Raw genomic sequence first — 19,501 nt, forward strand, 5'->3', positions numbered from 1 at the left:
ACAACCCAGTTTTCTCAAATGGCATTCCACAAGTTATTTCAAAAGACAAAACAAAACAAAACAAAAATACAACCCCCCACAACAAGGTAGAAGTTATCCAAGAAATGTAAACAACAGTTAAAAGCTATTTTCCAGACTAACTGTTGGAGCCTGTTTCACAATGAATCATGAACCTACAAGCCACGTTTTTCCTTAATCTGAAATCCTCAGAGGTGATGGAGGCTGGCCCCTAAGCACCCATGTTAGGCAGACTTTCAGTTCGGGGTAATATTTGCTAAGTGCTATGAAAGCTGGTGGTAAACACTAATGTATCTTCTTCAAAACAAACATGAAAATTGCTTCTCTCTGTGATAAGGAAATAATTGTTAGTAATGTGGCTCTCTCCCCAGCTGCTAGTCAGATTCTGACCCCAACAGGAGTTTTGTATTTTCATAAATTTTCACATACTCTTCACTCTGGTATAGGCTTACATTTACGGATTAAAGGGATGCTGTGTGGCTGGAATGTGCAGCACAGTTGGAAATGCAGCTTCAGAAGAAAAGAACTAGGTGACATTAGACTAAGGGCTCTGTGAATCCAAACAAACACAACATATACTATTTTTTTCAACTTGTTTGTCATCTGCCTTTGGATTTCAGGTATTCCTAGTCCGCAAGAGGCAGTTCCCTTCTCTCATGTCATTCTTTGTCTGTAATTAAATCGAAACAGAGACAAGTCCAGGGGGTCAGTCTACCATGTCATTTTCTTTAAGACATAAATGTTCAAGATTTGTTGGGAGAGGAAAAAAAAGCACAATTGTTTTTTAACCTCCTGAACAGTTCGTGCAAAGCATAACTGAAAGAATCAATTCACTCCACTGGTGTTTTTGAAGCTTCGTTGTTGGACATGCATTTTTACACTTTGAAACATACATGAGAACTTGAAGACCATCTTAAGGAGAGGATAAGGCAAAGAGAAATAGACCTCAGATAGTATGTTGTCTTTGGTGGCTGAAAATTGGTAATGTTATAAGTAAGACTAACTACTACAGGTAGTGTTATAAGTAATAGGTGAATGAAATTCCTCTATCAGAGGGAGCGGGAGAGGGACGGGGGGGGGAGAGAGAGAGAGAGAGAAAGTAACAAGTGTGCTGCATCCTGAATTATCAAGAAGCAGTAAGTAAATGGAGGTGGTTATGAAGGAAGAAAATTCTCTTAAGGATAAGACAAAACTACGCACATTTGCCAAGCCACTGTCTGCGGCCCACTGATTTAAAAAAACAATTTGCAGGGCTATAATCCCCGAGAACAGTTTCTGTGTTTCTGCTTTCCATGTCTGCACTATCTGGTTGTAATTTGGACTTCCTGTGGGAATGGTCTTGTTCAAGAGATCAGATCGGTTCTCGGCTGCAACTTCCTGCTTTCCATGGCTCCAAAGACAGTTCTTTATCCCTTGGCTTTCTCTCTTGCAATCGGTCGTCCTCATCTAGTCCCTGTCAGATCATTTTTATCTCAGGATTCTCCTTTCTTGAACTTAGCCCCAGAACATTCTATCGTGACCTTAACGCAGGTCAGATTTGACCACCTTGTTTGTCTTTCCCTCTGGGTACAGTCGTACCATAGCTCTGACTCCCAGCATCTCATGTTTGCTGTTCCTGATGAAATCTTGCCAATTTAAAAAAACTCCTTTACTCTTTATGCAACTTTGGTTCCTTAATTGTGTTTCCTTTTTCAACTTCATCTTATCAAGAGATCGTAGCCTGTTGGAAGGACCCTCCCAACCCCAGGATAGAGTCCACCAAAATAAGAAAATTGGTAGTTTGAAATCATTATTTCACTGCCTTTAGAATAGTTGAGAAATACTTTACGCAACTCTGACATTTTCTTCCAAGAAGGATCTGGAAGAAATTAGACTTAATGGATTGGTCTGAGTGCTGCAGACAGTTGAATGTTTCCAAAGGGTTTAGATGGTAGGATGTGAGCAAATCGCCACATTCAAACCCTCTGTCCCTGCCCTGGACCAGAAGTCCAGAGGTAGAACCTTCACGGCCACCTACTTCTGCCCCCAGGTTTATAGAAGACAGAGAATGAATGGGATCATCTTGGGAGGGACAGGAAACCAAAGACAGGAGCCATTTCATTGGGAGGCAGGAGTGAAAGCAGGGGTGACAGTGGCACTCCCAAGTGCCACACCTCACACTTGCATGAGCTGCGCTCCACAAGGGACTGGGCACCTCACTCAAGCTCTTCCTGAACCCCATTGTCTCCCCAGGCTTCTATCTGCCCCCTGTACTCAGATGTTTGAACACTGTGAACAGTGTCACAAAGCAGGCTGAGTGAGTCGTCACGAAGCCTAATACAAGGCAAGTACTTACAAATAAAAACCTCACCGACTTCTGAATGTGTTCTCCACACCCCTAACCCTAATGTAGTTGTCAATGCTCTGTACTTGGGCAACAAATGAGTTGGATGTGGGTGAGATCTTGTGACCATCGTCTTCTAAGACAGCCACAGGTTACAGAATGAACATGGTGGTGGCTTTCCAATGCGGTCACTGTGTGCCCTTCAAACCTTGTGGACATCCAGGTAACTGATGGGATAACCAAACAGTACCACTTCCTGTGAGAACTGTACCCCATCAGGCCTATTCGGACTTTGAGGCTTATGTGAGGAGAGTGGCATTTGGAATGCATATTCAATTTATAGACGGGTTGTATTTCAGAAGGTTTTTGGCTAGATGTTTGGCACTCAGAATACCTTTCTCTTTAGAAATGATGTTTTTAAATGGTGGTTCAGTTCTCGGGCCAGCCCACAGGAAACCTACTTTATCCACAATATGGCTTTGATGCATACAACTAAGTATTTGCAACAAAAAATAAAGCCAGGATGGCTGCTACATGAGTAATTTTTAAAAACAGGAAAAAAATGATTGTGTTAAGTACATTATATTAAATGCTGATAGATTTAATTAGTGTGAAGCCTTGTGGAGGTTCTGCAGAGGATGTCTGGGGAATTTCAAAGATTTTAGAGTTGGTGGCACTGGTTCCTTAAACTGGGTGGCCTAGAAAATGTTTCAAAGGAAATTTGATGGTTTCTAATTCATAAGCTAATTTCCTTAGAACTTGTGAGAGTCTGAAAGAGTCAGTGAAGGAGAGAGCTATTTTCAGTGCTAAGTGGATAAAAGTGAGAATATATATGGGAGGAGAAGTTGACTAAAAAATTGTATGTGAACACAAAAGAAAAAGATTTTTTTGAAAGGAAGTCAACTGAATGGCCAAAGAGGAAAACATGGTGGGGAACTTTGGAAATCCTCTGCAGGGAACTTCAGAAAGTTGAGGTGGTGGTCCATTCCCGGACAGATCCATGGTTGGGACATTTTGGGGGCTAATCTAGTGAAGTCTGGAGCATCCTCAGAAAAGACAAACCTAGATGCAGAGGTTTTAAGAGATACTCACCACCTATGCTCTACTTATACAGAAGTTGTAGAACCTATATGGTAAGGTAAGGAATCTACCCAATAGGTAAGACTTAATACTGTGATTTAATTTTGCCTATAAGAATAATTTCTGCCTCCCTTTTCCTTATACAAGATCTACCCTCTCTCTGCTTCCCAGTTAAAGAACTAAGTTAAAAAAATTAGATAGTTTAAAATAAAACTATCTGCACTTCAATTTTAAAAAACCCCCAGCAATTAGCTTTGATGCAAAAATCTGAAATTGATATTGGATTTAAAACTTTACCCGGCCTGTTCTTTTGATAATAACAAGATATAATAGATAATTTGCTAATTTCCAATTCATATTTAAGACAGGGAATAGACTGTTTAGCTTTGCGTTATGGAGAAAGAAAGAAATTGCCAAGTAAATTTCACCAAGAAATTATGTAATATCTTAAGAGGAAAGTAATTTTCAAGTACTCCCAATTGTTTATAGCTACTCATATAAAAATCTGTATTGATTATCAAGTTTTAAAATCTATTTATTGATAAAAGCTCATTTAGACTCTTTGGGTCATAGTTGTTAAATATAGGTGAATACTTTGGGAACCTGAAAGTAATAACATTTCAAGTTTTCCATGAATTCAGGATTTCAAAAATTCAAGACTTGTTATAATTAGTTATTTTAGCATGCTCTTACTTTCTATTGTAATCAAATCTTATATTCAGTTTCTACAGATGGAGTTTTATAAAATGAGCACAACTAAGTCGCATTTTAAAAAGCACTAGCCTTGGAAGGATTTTTAATCAAAATCTACTTTAAGGAATAATTGAGTAGCAGGGAATGATGGTAATGGGGATATACCCCCACCCAGTTTGCATGAATCTGCCAATGTTTAAGGCTAGTCATCTATTGGTACCGTTCCAGCCAAATGATTGTTAAATTGCAACAAAGAAAAAATAACTCACAACCAACACAGTGCACATTAAACAAGTTACATAATATATACAAACATGTATAAATAGTGTCAGATACAGAGGAAGCATTGCAGTCAAAGAGAGTTAGAAGCCCTCTGCATAATGATGTGCTCCAAGAATCTCAGGACTGAAATCGGGTCTAAGGTAACTGCAGGACAGGAGATGCGAATGTCTTAATTACTTAGATGTTACCCATTAACATTTGAAGATACTATTTTCTAATAAGCTACTATCCTTGAAGATGTTAAAATTATCTCAATGAAGAGCAAAGAAAAAGGAAATGGGGGGCGGGGAGGACACCAAGGAGGAAGTATTTTAAATAATTTCGTGGAATACAAGTGGCCTTATTTATTCTTTCCCCATAAAGAAGGAGGCTTGTTGCCCCATAAATCCATGAATACTGGACCCCCTTTTAGTCTTTCTTTCCTTGAACAGAAGGCGTGTTGGGTTGAAAAAGAAATCCTTTCATAACATCAGTGCCCTAGTGCCACTGGTTGGGAATAGAGGCGGACCTGCATCCCCGATGGTTGAATCAGTATTTCCCGAAGGCTGCCCTCTGCCCCGTTGAAAATGGAGACACCATGTCCCTGCCAGTACTGGAGAGTAGTAATGAAGTTCTCTTTTGAGGACAACATCTCATTAACAAAGGATTTTTTTTTCATTCAAATAAGACATTTTCAAGGGCTTACACTCATTAATTTCTTTCCTACCGAGAAGGAACCCAAAGCCAGATTTGGGTCTTAATCTGGACAGAATCAGCTCTGTGGATGCTTGAGCTCCTGGTTCGTGCAAGTGTGACTCACAAACCAGCAGCTTGGTGATCAGGTGGGGGATTGGCAGAGAGGCAGAATCTCATACCCCACCCCGTACCCTGTGTCTTATAGAGACTTCCAGGTGATTCAGATATGCTTAGAGTTTGAGAAGCCCTGCTCCAGACTCCTCTGTAAGCTGGGGTCCTGAAAATTCCAGGCTGGGGATTCTTAGAGCATTGAGATGGCCTTTGGCAAATTATTGCATTTCACCACTTGCTATTGGCAACATCTGGAAAAGCCCATTTTGGCAAAGATCCTTATGTCTTTGGGCACTATACCAAAAAAACTTTATAAATAGCATTTTGTACAAATTCTCCAAAACATGACATGGGGTCTATTTCTGATTTGGTTTTGGTTGTGCTGCTAGTCAAACCAGATGTAAAATGTCATTCTGAAAGAGGCTAAATAAATGACAGCTTCCATGAGCAAGAAAGCCAGGAGAAATTGAGTTTTCAAGGAATGATATTTTAAGTTAGATCTGACATTTTAACTATAAAACTAAAAGCAAAGATCTGATCAGTTATCACTGAATCAATTATTCAATTATCATTGACTCAATTATCATTACTTTGCTTTTTAAAAAAAAAAAAAAAAAGCCATTGTTCGTGTATTCTCCTTACCATGAAAAATAAAAGAAAGCTGCTAGTTAGACCAGGCTCCTTACCTTTATATCCTGTGGGTTGATATCAGGATTTGTTTGACATCGCAGAGGTCCCAGCGTTTGAATATGAAATATGTAGAGGAGAAACTCGTCCCGGGCAGAGAAGGGCCAGCCCACCTCCAGAAGGGTGTCACTGATGGTGCTGGGTCCAATATTGTGCAGCTACAAGCAGGGAACACATCATGGAATGGTCAGCACAAGGCACAAGATGAAATCAAACTCCTCAGACTCTGGACCTATTCTAAAGAAGCGCGTACCTTTGGCTTTAAGTCCTCAGGACCATGACCGTGAAAATAGGAAGACAGAGTCTCTATAAGCAAGAGGAGTTCTGAAAGCACAAGATGAGCTGATGCTGAGAGAAGACGATTCAATCTGTGAAGCTCTAAGGGCAGAGTTCCTTTGCAAAGACCACATTCACCATGTCTAATAATTGTGCAGTTTACTGGACATTTATATTAATCTAATCACAGCACTAGATATGCCATTTTAACGATATGCTTTCTAAACCTGGGTATTCTTTCTTTACGTTGAAATCTGCCCCTTTCCTGACTGCTGACTTGCCAGTTGCAACCATATGCGATGCACTTTCTCTCGCCCTCTAGAAAAGCAGCTATCCATCAAACACCAGAGATGGTCCGGGTTCCTCACAGTGCACTTCAAGTGCACGTTTCAAAGCTGAGCTCCTTCTATTTTAATCAGCGAATCTCAGGTAAAGAAAGGCCACGCTGCATAACGAGATGAATATTTTGAACACCAGAATCCTGTACTTGCAGGACACAAAACAGCTTGGGCAAAACACTAAGCGCATTTAAATTTACTGCAGTTTTGAAAATTCACTTCAAAGTTAGCTAGGCCCTTTTGTCTTTTTTTTTTTTTCCACAGTTCTGACAATTATAATGATCCATAAAAAAATTTATAGTTGGCTGTGCTTATTAGGTGGCTTGTTTAATTCACGTTATCAAAGCAACATGGCATCCATTGATAAAAGTACATTTTGAGACATGCGATTAGCCTGTAAGAAATGTTCAGCGATTGCTTTTGGCACTACTGGTTATTACCCTTAAATTTTATGATCCATTTTTGCTCAGATTAGACGCAGGGCTGCCCTGAGAATGACTGAGTTTGGACGTTTTCAAACTTTAAAGTCTCGCCATTCCTAAGGAGAAACTAGTGCACGCAAGGTTTAATAAATTATTTGACAGTATTTTTTTTTCCAGTGAAGTTCTTAATCTGAATGGCCTTGGGGACTGTGTTATCCTTTTGTTATCAAGAGAGCTTAAACCAAGGCTTTGATCCAGCTTTGGACAGGGCTTCTGATTCTGGACCACAGGTTGGGCAGATGGCAGGCTTTCATGTTGACACTGCACAGGAGTTGATGCTTTTTCCCCACATATGTAAATGGCTCATCAGTTTTGAAATGGCTTTATTGTTATCCTTGGAGAACGCTATTCACATTCCTTGTAACTTGAGATGAAAGTCACAGTAAGAATTATTATTAGGTTAGCGGCATGCATGACACAGGAAAGGGACTAGGGCATTAACCAAGAAGGAACCTCAAACAGAAAATGGCTTGGAACATCCTTTTCACCAAATGTCCATTCATGGTCCCTTGAAGATAAACAGCAATAACTGTTCTCCACTGATAACATTAACTTTATTTAAAAAAAAAAAAAAGAATAACTGCTAAACTAACCCTTTACTGTATCTTGATTTCTAACTGTAAAAAAATTTAAATGTTTCAGATGATGTGTCAACAAAGCTCTTCCCTATGAACAGATTAACACTTGAAGTGGAAACAGAGCATCAGGGCTTTATCACGAGCTGCTGGCTTGCTTCTGAAAAATCAATGGACTATTTCAAATCTCAGAAGAGGATACATGTCAGATTGGGGTTTGTCAAATAAACAATAAAATTATTCTTATCTGTCTACCACCCACCCATATTATATATGCATTTGGGGGGGTACAATAGTGAATAATCCAACAGTTTTCTCTGTCTGGTAACTTCTGGTTGGCGACCTTTAGTTTAAGAGGTGGGTGGGTTTTAAAAATAGCTGAAAATTTAGGAAGAAGTGAAATAAAGTCTAGAGAGCTAGTCATTTTTAGACTTAGGCTGTCCAAACACTAAAAGAGAGGAAATAACATTTAAAAATGAACTGGAACAAGATAAAAAGTTTCTCACTGTAGAATGGCTCTCGCCCCTGAAAAGCAAGTGACCATACAGTGGTTAATTAATAGGACACCCCCCCCCCCACCACCTACTGCAATATGGGAGCAAAACAGCACAAATCTAGGCAGGATATAAACAGCTCAGATCACAGATTGGTGTCTTTTCAAATGCTATGAAGAGTTTATTAGTAAAGAGCATAAGAACAAACCCTGAACACAACTGCAACAAAGACAACGGCTACCTCATAAATATGTTCCACCAATGGTCCAACTCCTTCCTCCTTGCGGGGCTCCTCTTCTGGTTCCCAGTTGTGAATGGGCAGAACGATCTGGGGAGGATGAGATACCCTGAAACATGGAGTGTGACGTCAGTAGCTGGTGTCGGCAAATGTAAAGAACACGTCACTAGTGTGGAGTACACTAACAGCAGTGGCAAAGAGTGACAGTTTACTTGAATAGATATTGCCCACAAGGAAGAAAGTATTGAAAGTTTTGTTCAGCAAAATCACTAAAGGAATAGGTAAGGGTCTGAAACATCTCCTAATGGCTCTCTAGCTCCGAAATTGACTATTTTATAGCATCTCCTCTCTTGGGCACTAGGGGGCAGAGCAGAGAGCATTCCTCAGCTGAGATGGATAATATCACATATGCATATATAAATACATACATCTATCTATAGATCCTCTGTGTGTGTGTGTGTACACAGGATCTATAATCCGTGCTTCAAGCCATATCAAAAAGCGGGACATTTTTGTGGATAAAAATCTAGAATTCTATGTGTGTGTGAAATATCCAGTTGTGACAAAATAGTTTCTAGTTAAATACCTCAAAGTAGAAAAGTGGCCACTTGTATATTTCTCCTTCTTATATTTCTTTGGAATCCCATGAACAAAGCCATACCTCTCACAAGGCCAGGCCCGGAGCCAAAATAAAGCCTGATCAAGTTCTAGAGCTGTTTTATAGACAACTGAAAGCGTGAGACTGAGAGAGAGAATGAGAGAGTTAGATGGTAGAATCATGTAAGCAGGGAATTAACTTGGTATATAGGTATTTTTGTCTGTAATTTTCACCTAGAAAGGAAGCAGTGGATGAATGAAATAAGAGTACGTGGCATTATTCCTTATTAAAAGCTGATGGCAAAACAAGTTGTTATTGTTATATAATCTTAAAAGAATAATTACCCCCAAACAATGCTTTCTAGCAGTTTTTAGGTAAAAGGTATCTTTAAAACAATTCTCAGACCTTCAGCTAATTTCACTAGAAAACATCTCTTTTGGCAATCGAAGTCTTAAATGCCCTTTTAAGAGTACCCAGTAATTAGCATAGCCTTTAGCAACTTCAAACGTTACCTTTTTTCCTCCCTTTTTGTACTCTCTTTCTAAAGCAGAAAGCAAAACGTATTTGGTTAAATTCTGAGGCTAGGGCAAATAATTTAATTTTTGTGTGTCTCTATTTCCTCATCTGGAAAATTATAATAAAACCCTGGGTTGTACACCACAAATGACTGGAAAACATGTCAAATGCTTTTGGTCAAAGTTAACTTGGCTGCGTTGTCTTCTGGGGTGGGTGGGAGAAGTCCACGTTTTTTTAAACTGACAGCCCACAGAAATGTTTCTGAACTGTAAAGCTTTCTGCATTCATCCTTCACATACCACTAGTAACTAAAAAGTGCAGATGCTTCTGGGCTGATGCTTTCACGTTTTCTACTTGTAGATCAGTTTGTTATTACGGCATGCTCCCCTTTCTGACTTGATTTGATTAAACCACACATAGAGGACTCGGTGAGGAGAAGAGGAGAGAAGCTGGTAGGGTGCTTTCATCAGAGGGATGCCCAGAGAGCTTGGGCTTCCATTCCCAAAGGATCTTGACAACCCCACCACCCAAAGCTTCACCTTGCTCTCAGCTTAGCAACAAAGAGTTGATTCCATGGTCTACATCCACTGTGAGGCTCTAGGGAAACTTATTTATTTATTTTGCCATAGAGAAAAAAATACAGAACAGAAGCTGGGCCCATTTTCTCTGAGAAATTTTGTTCCTATGGTCATCAGTTCTGTAGGACTGGTCATAAATTCCCTGGGACCAGAGAGTCATAAATTTAGACCTTGGCAGGTACTATGGAGACAATGTGCTCAAACCCTGCTCATTTTATACGTGAAAGGAAAACTGATGACCAGAAAAATAGGGGGTTGGTTGCAGGTGAAGATGAGAGCTTAGGTTTACTAAGCACTAGTCACTCTATTTCCAATATACAGTGCGTTATGGGGACCATTAAGGTGCAATGGTTTTAGTAAACACAACTTAAAGAAACTTCCTGGTCCATTTGTGTAGCAAAATGAAATAGAAATCTATAAAGAAATATACAGTCTGTTACAGGGCATGGGAAAACTTCAAAAGGTATGGCTCACAAAAATCAGTTATCTACCCTCTAAGACCTTTTCAAATCTGAGGATACCATGGACAAAGAATGGTTCACTAAAGATTCTCAACTAGGGGCTTCCTAGGTGGCGCAGTGGTTAAGAATCTGCCTGCAATGCAGGGGACGTGGGTTCGATCCCTGCTCCAGGAAGATCCCACATGCTGCGGAGCAACTAAGCCCGTGAGCCACAACTATTGGTCCTGTGCTTTAGAGCCCGTGAGCCACAACTATTGAGCCATGTGCTGCAACTACTGAAGCCCACGCGCCTAGAGCCTGTGCTCTGCAACAAGAGAAGCCACGGCAATGAGGAGCCCACACACCTCAATGAAGAGTAGCCCCCACTCACTGCAACTAAAGAAAGCCCGCACACAGCAAAAAAAAAAAAAAAAAAACCAACACAGCCAATAAAATAAATACATTTATATATAAAAAAAAAAGATTCCCAACTAAATAAGTGAAACATTGTTTATTGGTTTCAAAGTTATTAAGAAAGAAGGTAGCAAGTGAGAAAGAAAAAAAAAGAGAATATGAACAACTAATTAGCTAAGGATGTACAGCCAGTGCAGTAATCTAACAACCTGTACTGAAAGGTCCTCACATTCTGCAACAGAGCGTTATTCCACAGAGACCCTCAAGTAATAAGACTGGGGTACTCAGTGGTAACACAAGACATGAGGAAGGGATTTAAGGGGAAGCAAGGAATTTGTTTTTTGATAAGTTAAAGTCTATATGCTATCAGGGAGTTCAAATCTAATGATTTGGTAGTGTGGCACGAGCGCTGTTTTCATGATCCCATTTCCAATCCCTATGAGTCCCAAATAGCAAAGACTATCATTTAGTGTATGGAACAATAATGTATAGATTGGCTATACCTGCTGTAGACAGCATCTGTATAAATCACAGTTATCCAAAACTGCAGTCTCTCAGCACAAACTCAATCCTGATTTTTTGCCAAGGATACAATTTTATTTTTATTTTGTTAAGAATTTTTTTAACTAAACTATACTTGATTTACAATGTTGTGTTAGTTTCTGGTGCAGAGCAAAGTGACGCAGTTATACATATGTGTGTGTATATATACATACTTTTTCATACTCTTTTCTATTATAGTTTATATTGAATAGAGTTCTGTGTGCTATACAGTAGGAACTTGTTTACCAAGGACACAATTTTTTTACTCTTAGTGAACTCAGGACTATGTGTGCTGCCTCTTATAGCCAAATTTACTTCTCTACAGAGATATGCTAAGTTAATCATTTGTACTAACAAATGACATGTAAATCTGCTTAAAGACAGTGTTGACATTATCTGGCTTTGAAACAAATGGGACAATTGTCAATACTTTTGCCCCCCACTCAAAGAAATAAATCCATTTGAGTTTATTCTTAAAATTATGAAAATAGCAGGAAGTTTTTAAAAAGAATTATTAGATAAAATACGTTGGAATAAACACCATTGGCCAAAAAGGAAATTAGATTTTCCTGAAGATTGAACATGGAAGATTTTCAACACAGTAGCTGTTTGCTCCTTGAAGAATAAAACATTGGAACAAATATTTTTGCTGAGTATTTGGAGGAAAGGGCTTTACTTTGCAAAATGGTTAAAAAATTTTTTAATACCATCTTAGAGAATAAATTGTGGAAAATTGTTGGATATTAATCTAGCAATGAAAATAACTGCACCCACATGAGAAACCCAATTTTAATTACCTGTTTTGATCATTGGTAAAACAAATAGAAAATTTCCTTCTTTTTTACTTAGAAACACTGGTGTCATAAGTGATGGCAGAAATATAATTAAAATATTACTCTCTTAAAATGGATATGTGAGAATAAATACAGTGCTTAAATTAAGCACTTAGATGACAGACTAAAATTTATTTTGGAATTAAGAAACAGTTTCAATTTATTTTTGGTTAGCAAAACAAATATAAGCTAAGCTTAAAGAAAGGGATAAAATTTCATATACACTAGTTGTAAATTTTGAAAAGATATCAAAATAAATAAATTATAAAAAGATATAAAAATAAGATGGTAAAAAATAATGCTTGTATTTTCTTCTCTGATTTTTTTATATAATGTTTTTCTCATCGAGAGGGGCAGCAGAATTAAATTAGAAATGTACAAAAATAAAACATCTAGATTAGCTCCAAATATCTCTAAATCAAACAAGTCATTTCCCATGAGTCACTCATGAGTTAAAGAAGAAATTGGGAAACATTTTGAGCTGAGTTATAATGAAAACCCAACATATCAACACTTTGCTATGCTGCTAAAATAATATTAGAGGGAAATTTATAGCATTAAATGCTTATGTAAGAAAAGAAGAAAGTCTGTAATTCTGCATAGAGGAACTAGAAAAAGAAGAGAAAATCCAACCCAAAATGAACAGAAGGAAAAAAATAATGACAAAAGTAGAAACCAATGGAATAGAAAACAAAAACAAAAGTAAAACTAATAAATAAAAAGAAAAGAAAGAAAAACCAATGAAACAAAAAAAACTGGTTCTTTGAAAAGATCATTAAACACTAGGCAGACTGATCAGGGAAAATGAAAGGGAATAGAAGCTACAAACTGCCAGTATCAGGAATGATGAGAAGACACCACTAGAGGTCCTACAGACATTGAAAGGAAAATGGGAGAAAATTATGCCAAAACGTAACAACTTAGATGAATGACAAATTCCTTGACAGACTACCAAATCCCATTCAAGTAGAAATAGGTAATATGAATCACCTTATATCCAAGAATGAAATGGAATGGTTAAAAACCTTCCTACAAAAACAAAAAGCACCCGCCCCAAAACAAACAAACAAATAAACAAAAACCCAAACTCCAGGCTCAGATGACTTCACTGGTGAATTTTACCATATATTTAAGTTAGAAATAATACCAGTTCTACACAAACTCTTCCAGAAAATAGACAAGATGGGTGAATATTTCCGTCTCATTTTAAGGAGCTAGCATCTTCGTGACACCAAAATCAGAACAAAGATTGCAAGAAAAGAAAACTATAGGTCAATATTTCCCATGAACATATATGCAAAAGTCAACAAAATTTTAGCAAGTTGAATCTCACAATCTATAAAAAGGATAACCATCAGGCTTCTTGCCCAGAATGCAATTTTGGTTTAAAATTTGGAAATAAAAATCAATTGAGTCACCACCTCAATGGGCAAAAAGGGGGAAATCCTTTAATCCTCTTCATGGACACAGAAAACACATTTGACAAAACTGAATACACACTCATGTCAGAAATTGTTAAGCAAACTAGAAAAAAGGGAACATTCTCAACTTAATAAAGGCATCTATAAAAACCCTGCCGCTGACATCAGACTTAATGGTAAAAGACTGAATGTTTCATCCTTAATATCAAGCCAGGGTCTATCAACGAGGCAAGACTTTTACCTTTTACTTTTACCACTTCTATTCAATCTTGCACTGGCAGTCGTAGTCTATGCAGTAAGAAAAGAAAAAGAAATAAAAGGCATAACTACGTAGTAAACAGTTTAACCTTGCCCTCAAAGAAGTCTGACCTTTGCTCTCAGCTCTCAAAATTTTATGCTTGAGAGGAAGGAGTATCTTTGTTTGATGGGGTGGGGGCAGAGGGGCAGGAGGTGGTTAAGTCACACTGGATAGTCTAACAATATAATTTGGGGTGGGAGTTGCTCACACCAGAATGACCAACAGAGTGATTCAGGATGGGATGTTCGGCCACGTCCTGGAGACTGAGATCAATTAAGTGGTCAATCAACCTCTCATCCCTATGTTATGGAGTGCTCCCCCCCCCCCCCAATAAAAAAAACAGAACTGAACACTGAGGCTTGAGTGAGTTTCCCTGGTAGCAGCGTACTGTTCCACATTAGTACCAGGAAAGTAACCCATCCTGCCTCTGCAGAAGAGAATAATGGAAGCCCTGTTTCTGGCACTTCCCCAGACTCCAACTTATGCCCTTTTACCCCTGGCTGATTGTAATCTGTATCATCTCCCTGTGATAAATTGTACCCATGAGAATAATAGCTTTCAGAGTTCGGTGTGTCCTTCTAAGTGAATTATTGAAACTGTGGGTGGATGGGAATCTCCCAAATCTGTAGTTTGTGTCAGAAGCTAGGGTGATCTCTTGTCGGGATGGTTGCCTGTAACTTTGAAGCTGGTTAAACTTTTGAGCATGCAGATTAGAAAGTAAGAAATAAAACTGTCTTTATTCACAGTTAAGACAATAATTTTGTAGAAAATCCTAGGAAATTATCAAACAAAATTGCTACTAAATTGGTACATGAGTTTACCAAGATCTCAGAATACATTACTGCATTTCAAGACTTGTTGTATATATATACATGTAGCTCCATGAAACAGAACGGGAGGTACAGAAATAGACTGTCACAGATGAACAACCGATTTTTCAACAAAGGTGCCAAGTAATTTGATGGGGAAAGAATAGTCTTTTGAACAAATGGCACAGCAACAAGTGGATATTCACATGCAAAAATGAACCTTGGCCTTACCTCACACCAGATATAAAAATTAGCTTAAAACTAATCATAGACCAAAACGTAAAACTACAAAACTTGTAGAAGAAAACATAGGAGAAAATCTTGCAACTCTGGATAAAGCAAAGATTTAGACAGGACACAAAGATCACAAATGACAAAATATTTAAAAGTTAGATTTCATCAAAATTAAAAACGTTTGCTCTTTGAACATCACTGTTAAGAAAACAACAAGCCAAACCATAAACTGGGAGAGAATATTTGCAGGACACTTATCTGATAAATGATTTTGTATCTAGAATGTGTAAGGAAGCTTTACAACTTGATAAAAGGACAGACAGCTCAGTAATAAATGGGTTAAAATTTTAAGAGGCACTTTACCAAAAAAGGGATATGGATGGCAAATAAGCAGTGAAAAGATGCTCAATATCACTAGTCATGAGAAAATGCTAATTAAAACCTCAGTGAGATACTTTTTACTGACATCCTTACCAAAATGGCTAAAAACAAAGAAATCTCAAGCACATGCTGGCAACCACACTGCCCAGCTGGAACTCCCGTGCTTTGCTGGTGGGAATGCAAAATGGAAATGGTACAGCCCCTTTGAAAAACAGTTCAGCAATTTCTTATAAAGCTTGCCATACACTTGCCATACGACTCAGTAACTCCATTTGTGAAAACAAATGTCCCAACGACGATGTGAATGCCTACAGCAGACTTACTATTAATAGCCCCAAATGGCAAATAACTCAGATGTTTACCAATTTGCGACTGGATGAATGAGGCATGGGACATCCATACAGTGGAATACCTCTCAGCAAAAAACAAACAAACAAATGAACAAAAAACAAAACACCAACCAAATCCAAACAAAAAAACCCCTCAATACATGTAAGAACATGGATTTTTTTCAAATGTATTATGCTAAGTGAAAGAAGCCAAACTCAAAAGGTTACATTCTGTATGAGTATATTTATATGATTTTCTGGAAATAGACAGAAAGTAGATCAGGGTTACCAGAGCCTGGGAGTGAGGGTAGGACTGACATGAAGAAACTATTTGGGGTTTTGGAACTGTTTAATAGTGAATGTTCTTGTGGGGTCAAAACTCTTAAAACTGGACACCTAAAAAAGGGTGAGTTTTATTTTATATAATTTATACCTCAATAAACTTGACTTAAAAACAAAACCCAAACCCCATAGATTGTGAAAAGACATCTGCAATATGTGTAACTGATAAAGGATAGGGTCTCAACTCTAGAATATGAAAGAATTCTTATGAACTAATAAGAAAAACTCAAGTCACTTAGTAGAAATGTGTACAAAAGAACAGAGAGAAATTTCCCTAAATAGGAAGAATAAAAAATTAACAAACACATAAAAATCTGCTTAATCTCATTTAGCAATCAAGGAACAGCCAATTAAACCTTCAGTTGGATATTATTTCCTATCCCTTAGATTGGCTCAAAATGAAAAACTAGACCATTTTGAAGGTTAGTTAATAATGTGGAGCAGTGGAAACTTTCATCCACTTCTTGTGGGACTGTAATTTTGTAGAACTATTTTGGAAAACAGTTTGGTATGATTTAGTAAAGTTAAATAGTGTATACTCTCTGATCCTGAAATTCCACCTCTAATCACATACCCTTCTGACATTCTGCCACTGACATTCTGCCATGTGTGGACCAGGAGATACTTATAAGAAAGTTTGTAAAAAGAAAAAATACAACCCTCCCAATGTTCATCAAAAGTAGACTAGATACATAAGTTACGTTATAGCTGTACAATGTTATGTTCTTCTGCAATTGAAATGAGTGAACTATAGGCACAGGCATTAAAGTGAGTGAATTGTCAAAAACATTCATTTGCATGAAAAGAAATCACAGAGGCGTACACAAAATTTGTGCAGACAAGGTTCAAAAACCTCTCTCTCATAGGCTGTAGAGTATGATCATTTTATAAACATGTATCTGGAGACAAGTTGCCTGCATTTACATTCTAGCTCCCTACTTCCTAGCTGTGTGGCCTTCAATTCCTTGCACCACAATTTCCTCACTTGTAGAGGGAAGGTGCTAGTACTTATTAAGAGATGCTAACATGATGGCATAGCACATGAAAGGATCATACACATTAGGCATTATTATTATTCCTGAACTTCAGTGGTGCCAGGATGGCATACAAGACTCCCCCCCCCCCCCCCCCCGCCACCACTGGGTACATGGGGCAGCGGTAAGAGAACACACGGTGACATTGGCTCTGTGTGCAGAAATCTACAGCTGGAGGAGTGTGAACCACTAGGACTCAGGACCTACAGAAAAGGAAAGGGAACTGGGATTTCTGGAGCCCCAGGGACAATTCAACCTAAAATACCAGCTGGCATTTGTAGCCAAGTCCTTGTGTTCTGATGGAACAAGAATTAGAATAAAACCAATCAAGTCCACACTTGGTGCAAGATAAGAACTACATGCAGTCCATTTCCAATTTCTTTTCTCCCCCCAGGCACGGATTTCCCAGATGGTATTTATTCTAAGCCTTTTACTTGACCACGATCTTCCTGTATCTCCAACTGCTTGCTTATTGGCAACTTCTTCAAAGAATAGGACAGAAGGAAAAAGACACAAAGTGTAGATTCCAGCAACCCTCACATCTAAGACTTACCCATTTCTTAAACTCAAGATGCAGTACAGTGTGGCTGAATTTTCATTATGCCAGAATAATTATTGGGGAAGTGAGAGACTTTTGCACAATCACATGGTTGCCTATTTTACCTGGCTTCTTAATCACTAGTTTTTATAGTTTGATTATGGACCTGTCAGTTTGAGGAATAAAGTGATCTCTTGTTTTGATAGCCTTAGTGTTATCATACAGGGTTCACTCTGCTTCCCAATGGAAAGCTAATGATGGGTTAAAAAGAATAAAACTTTATAAAAGTGAACTATGATCTCTAATACATTAGGAAAATTCCATACAGTTTTTACTAGTATTTTATCATCTCACATACAGAAAGCTATTATTAAAGTATAATTACTATAATGCCTCGTTTATTACTTACCCTCTTATTTCTACTTGAGCTACAGCAGTGATGTTGATTTGCAGGCTCACAAAATTGCTGTCTGGGTTGTCCTTGTTGGAACTAAAACACAGTGACATATGATTTAAATATATTTTCTCAGACATGTTACTATGATAGATGATCACGAAAAACCTTCTGTACATCAGAGGAGCAACATGCATTACCAATGTGATCAGTTGGAAACCAAAGGCATATCCATTCTACAAAACTGTAACCATTTGTAAATGGAAATGCTAAGATCCTCTATGAGCAAAAGAAATGTAATAACTTTCCATGAGGAGACACCTTATCTGAAAACATAATAGATTTCTAGAGAAGCCAACACATCTTTGTTTCAGTGACTAAGCCCAAAAGGCAGTGAGCTGAGTTCATTGTCCAGCTTCTACCAGGGACACATTCCTTAACTCCTCTGTGCATCAAGTTCATTGCCCATCACACGGGAAAGGACAGCACAATCAACTCCTGATTTTCCATGCTAACAAAAGGAGAATTGGCATGAATAACCCAAGAGCAGCACCTAACGGAAAAAGCATTTGTGTTTGGTTCTGGAATGCATCATACCATACGTTGTTTTGGCAGCAAATTAATCTTCCTTATGGTTTATTTCTTAAGTAATATTAAAATAAGTCTACTTTACTGATGCTCACTGGCTGATGAGGGTGTGGAATGAAGAATGACAGAAGCATGGCCAATGGTGAGATGAAGCAAGACCCCAGGAAGTTGGGCAGTTAGGAGATAACATAGATGTTTATCTGTACATCAGGAATCTCAAGATAGAAGGTGCTTGTTTAATAATATTTCTTTGAACAGTGGCAAAATTATTTTTGTTTACTGTTTCTTTCTCTCAAGCAAATATAATTAGATATAAAATTTAACTTTAAAATTGCATGTATTAAGCAACCAGTGCTGTAAGGAAAATAAAACATGGTCTCACAAGAGGCTGGACCTGTAGCTGGGCTTTGGATGCGGCTGACATTTGCATTCATTGTCTTACTGGGCTGTCACCGAAGTCACCCTAATATTCCAAAGGATCACGCAGCTTTTAGCAAACTGGGATGTGACACCGCCACTTACAGGCCGTGTTTATATCCAGGTCTCATTAAGAAGAGAAAGCCTCCTTTCTTTTCATCATCAGGTCTCATGCAGATGCAACAGACAAGCTCTCACACTGATGATGGTAATGGGGCATGTCCTGACTAGCTTTTGAAGCTTTCCAAATGGGAGAGCTGGAAAAGATACGATAAAAGTATGCTTTCAAAGCAGGAGGAGACAGAATTGTTCCCACAACGCTGTTGAAAAGTCCTATTCGATTGTATACACTGATAAGGCAACTTAACCGGCAAATACACATAAAAGATACAAACAGGCACATGTCAGGCTCATTTCCTGCAAAGGGGCATCACTGCTAAGCTTGTGATGAGCCTAGAGGGACTTGTTCACCAAAGTTTGAACCCCAGTTTCCAGGCCACTTTATTATTATCACATCTGGGG

At 38.2% G+C, this 19,501-nt stretch overlaps 1 protein-coding gene across 1 annotated transcript in view; it reads right to left on the reverse strand.

The window, feature by feature from the left end:
* The window catches only part of ITGA8 (integrin subunit alpha 8), a 171,380-nt gene that overhangs the window by 30,935 nt on the left and 120,944 nt on the right, over nt 1–19,501 (reverse strand). Inside the window, exons 23-25 of the mRNA XM_057732743.1 lie at nt 17,990–18,070; nt 8,276–8,381; nt 5,869–6,027 (exon numbers count right to left, since the gene is read on the reverse strand). Coding sequence (XP_057588726.1) covers nt 5,869–6,027; nt 8,276–8,381; nt 17,990–18,070 — 346 coding nt within the window. The remainder of the gene's footprint in view (nt 1–5,868; nt 6,028–8,275; nt 8,382–17,989; nt 18,071–19,501) is intronic.

This window comes from Hippopotamus amphibius, chromosome 4 (assembly GCF_030028045.1).
Source record: "Hippopotamus amphibius kiboko isolate mHipAmp2 chromosome 4, mHipAmp2.hap2, whole genome shotgun sequence".
Taxonomy (NCBI): Eukaryota; Metazoa; Chordata; class Mammalia; order Artiodactyla; family Hippopotamidae; genus Hippopotamus; species Hippopotamus amphibius.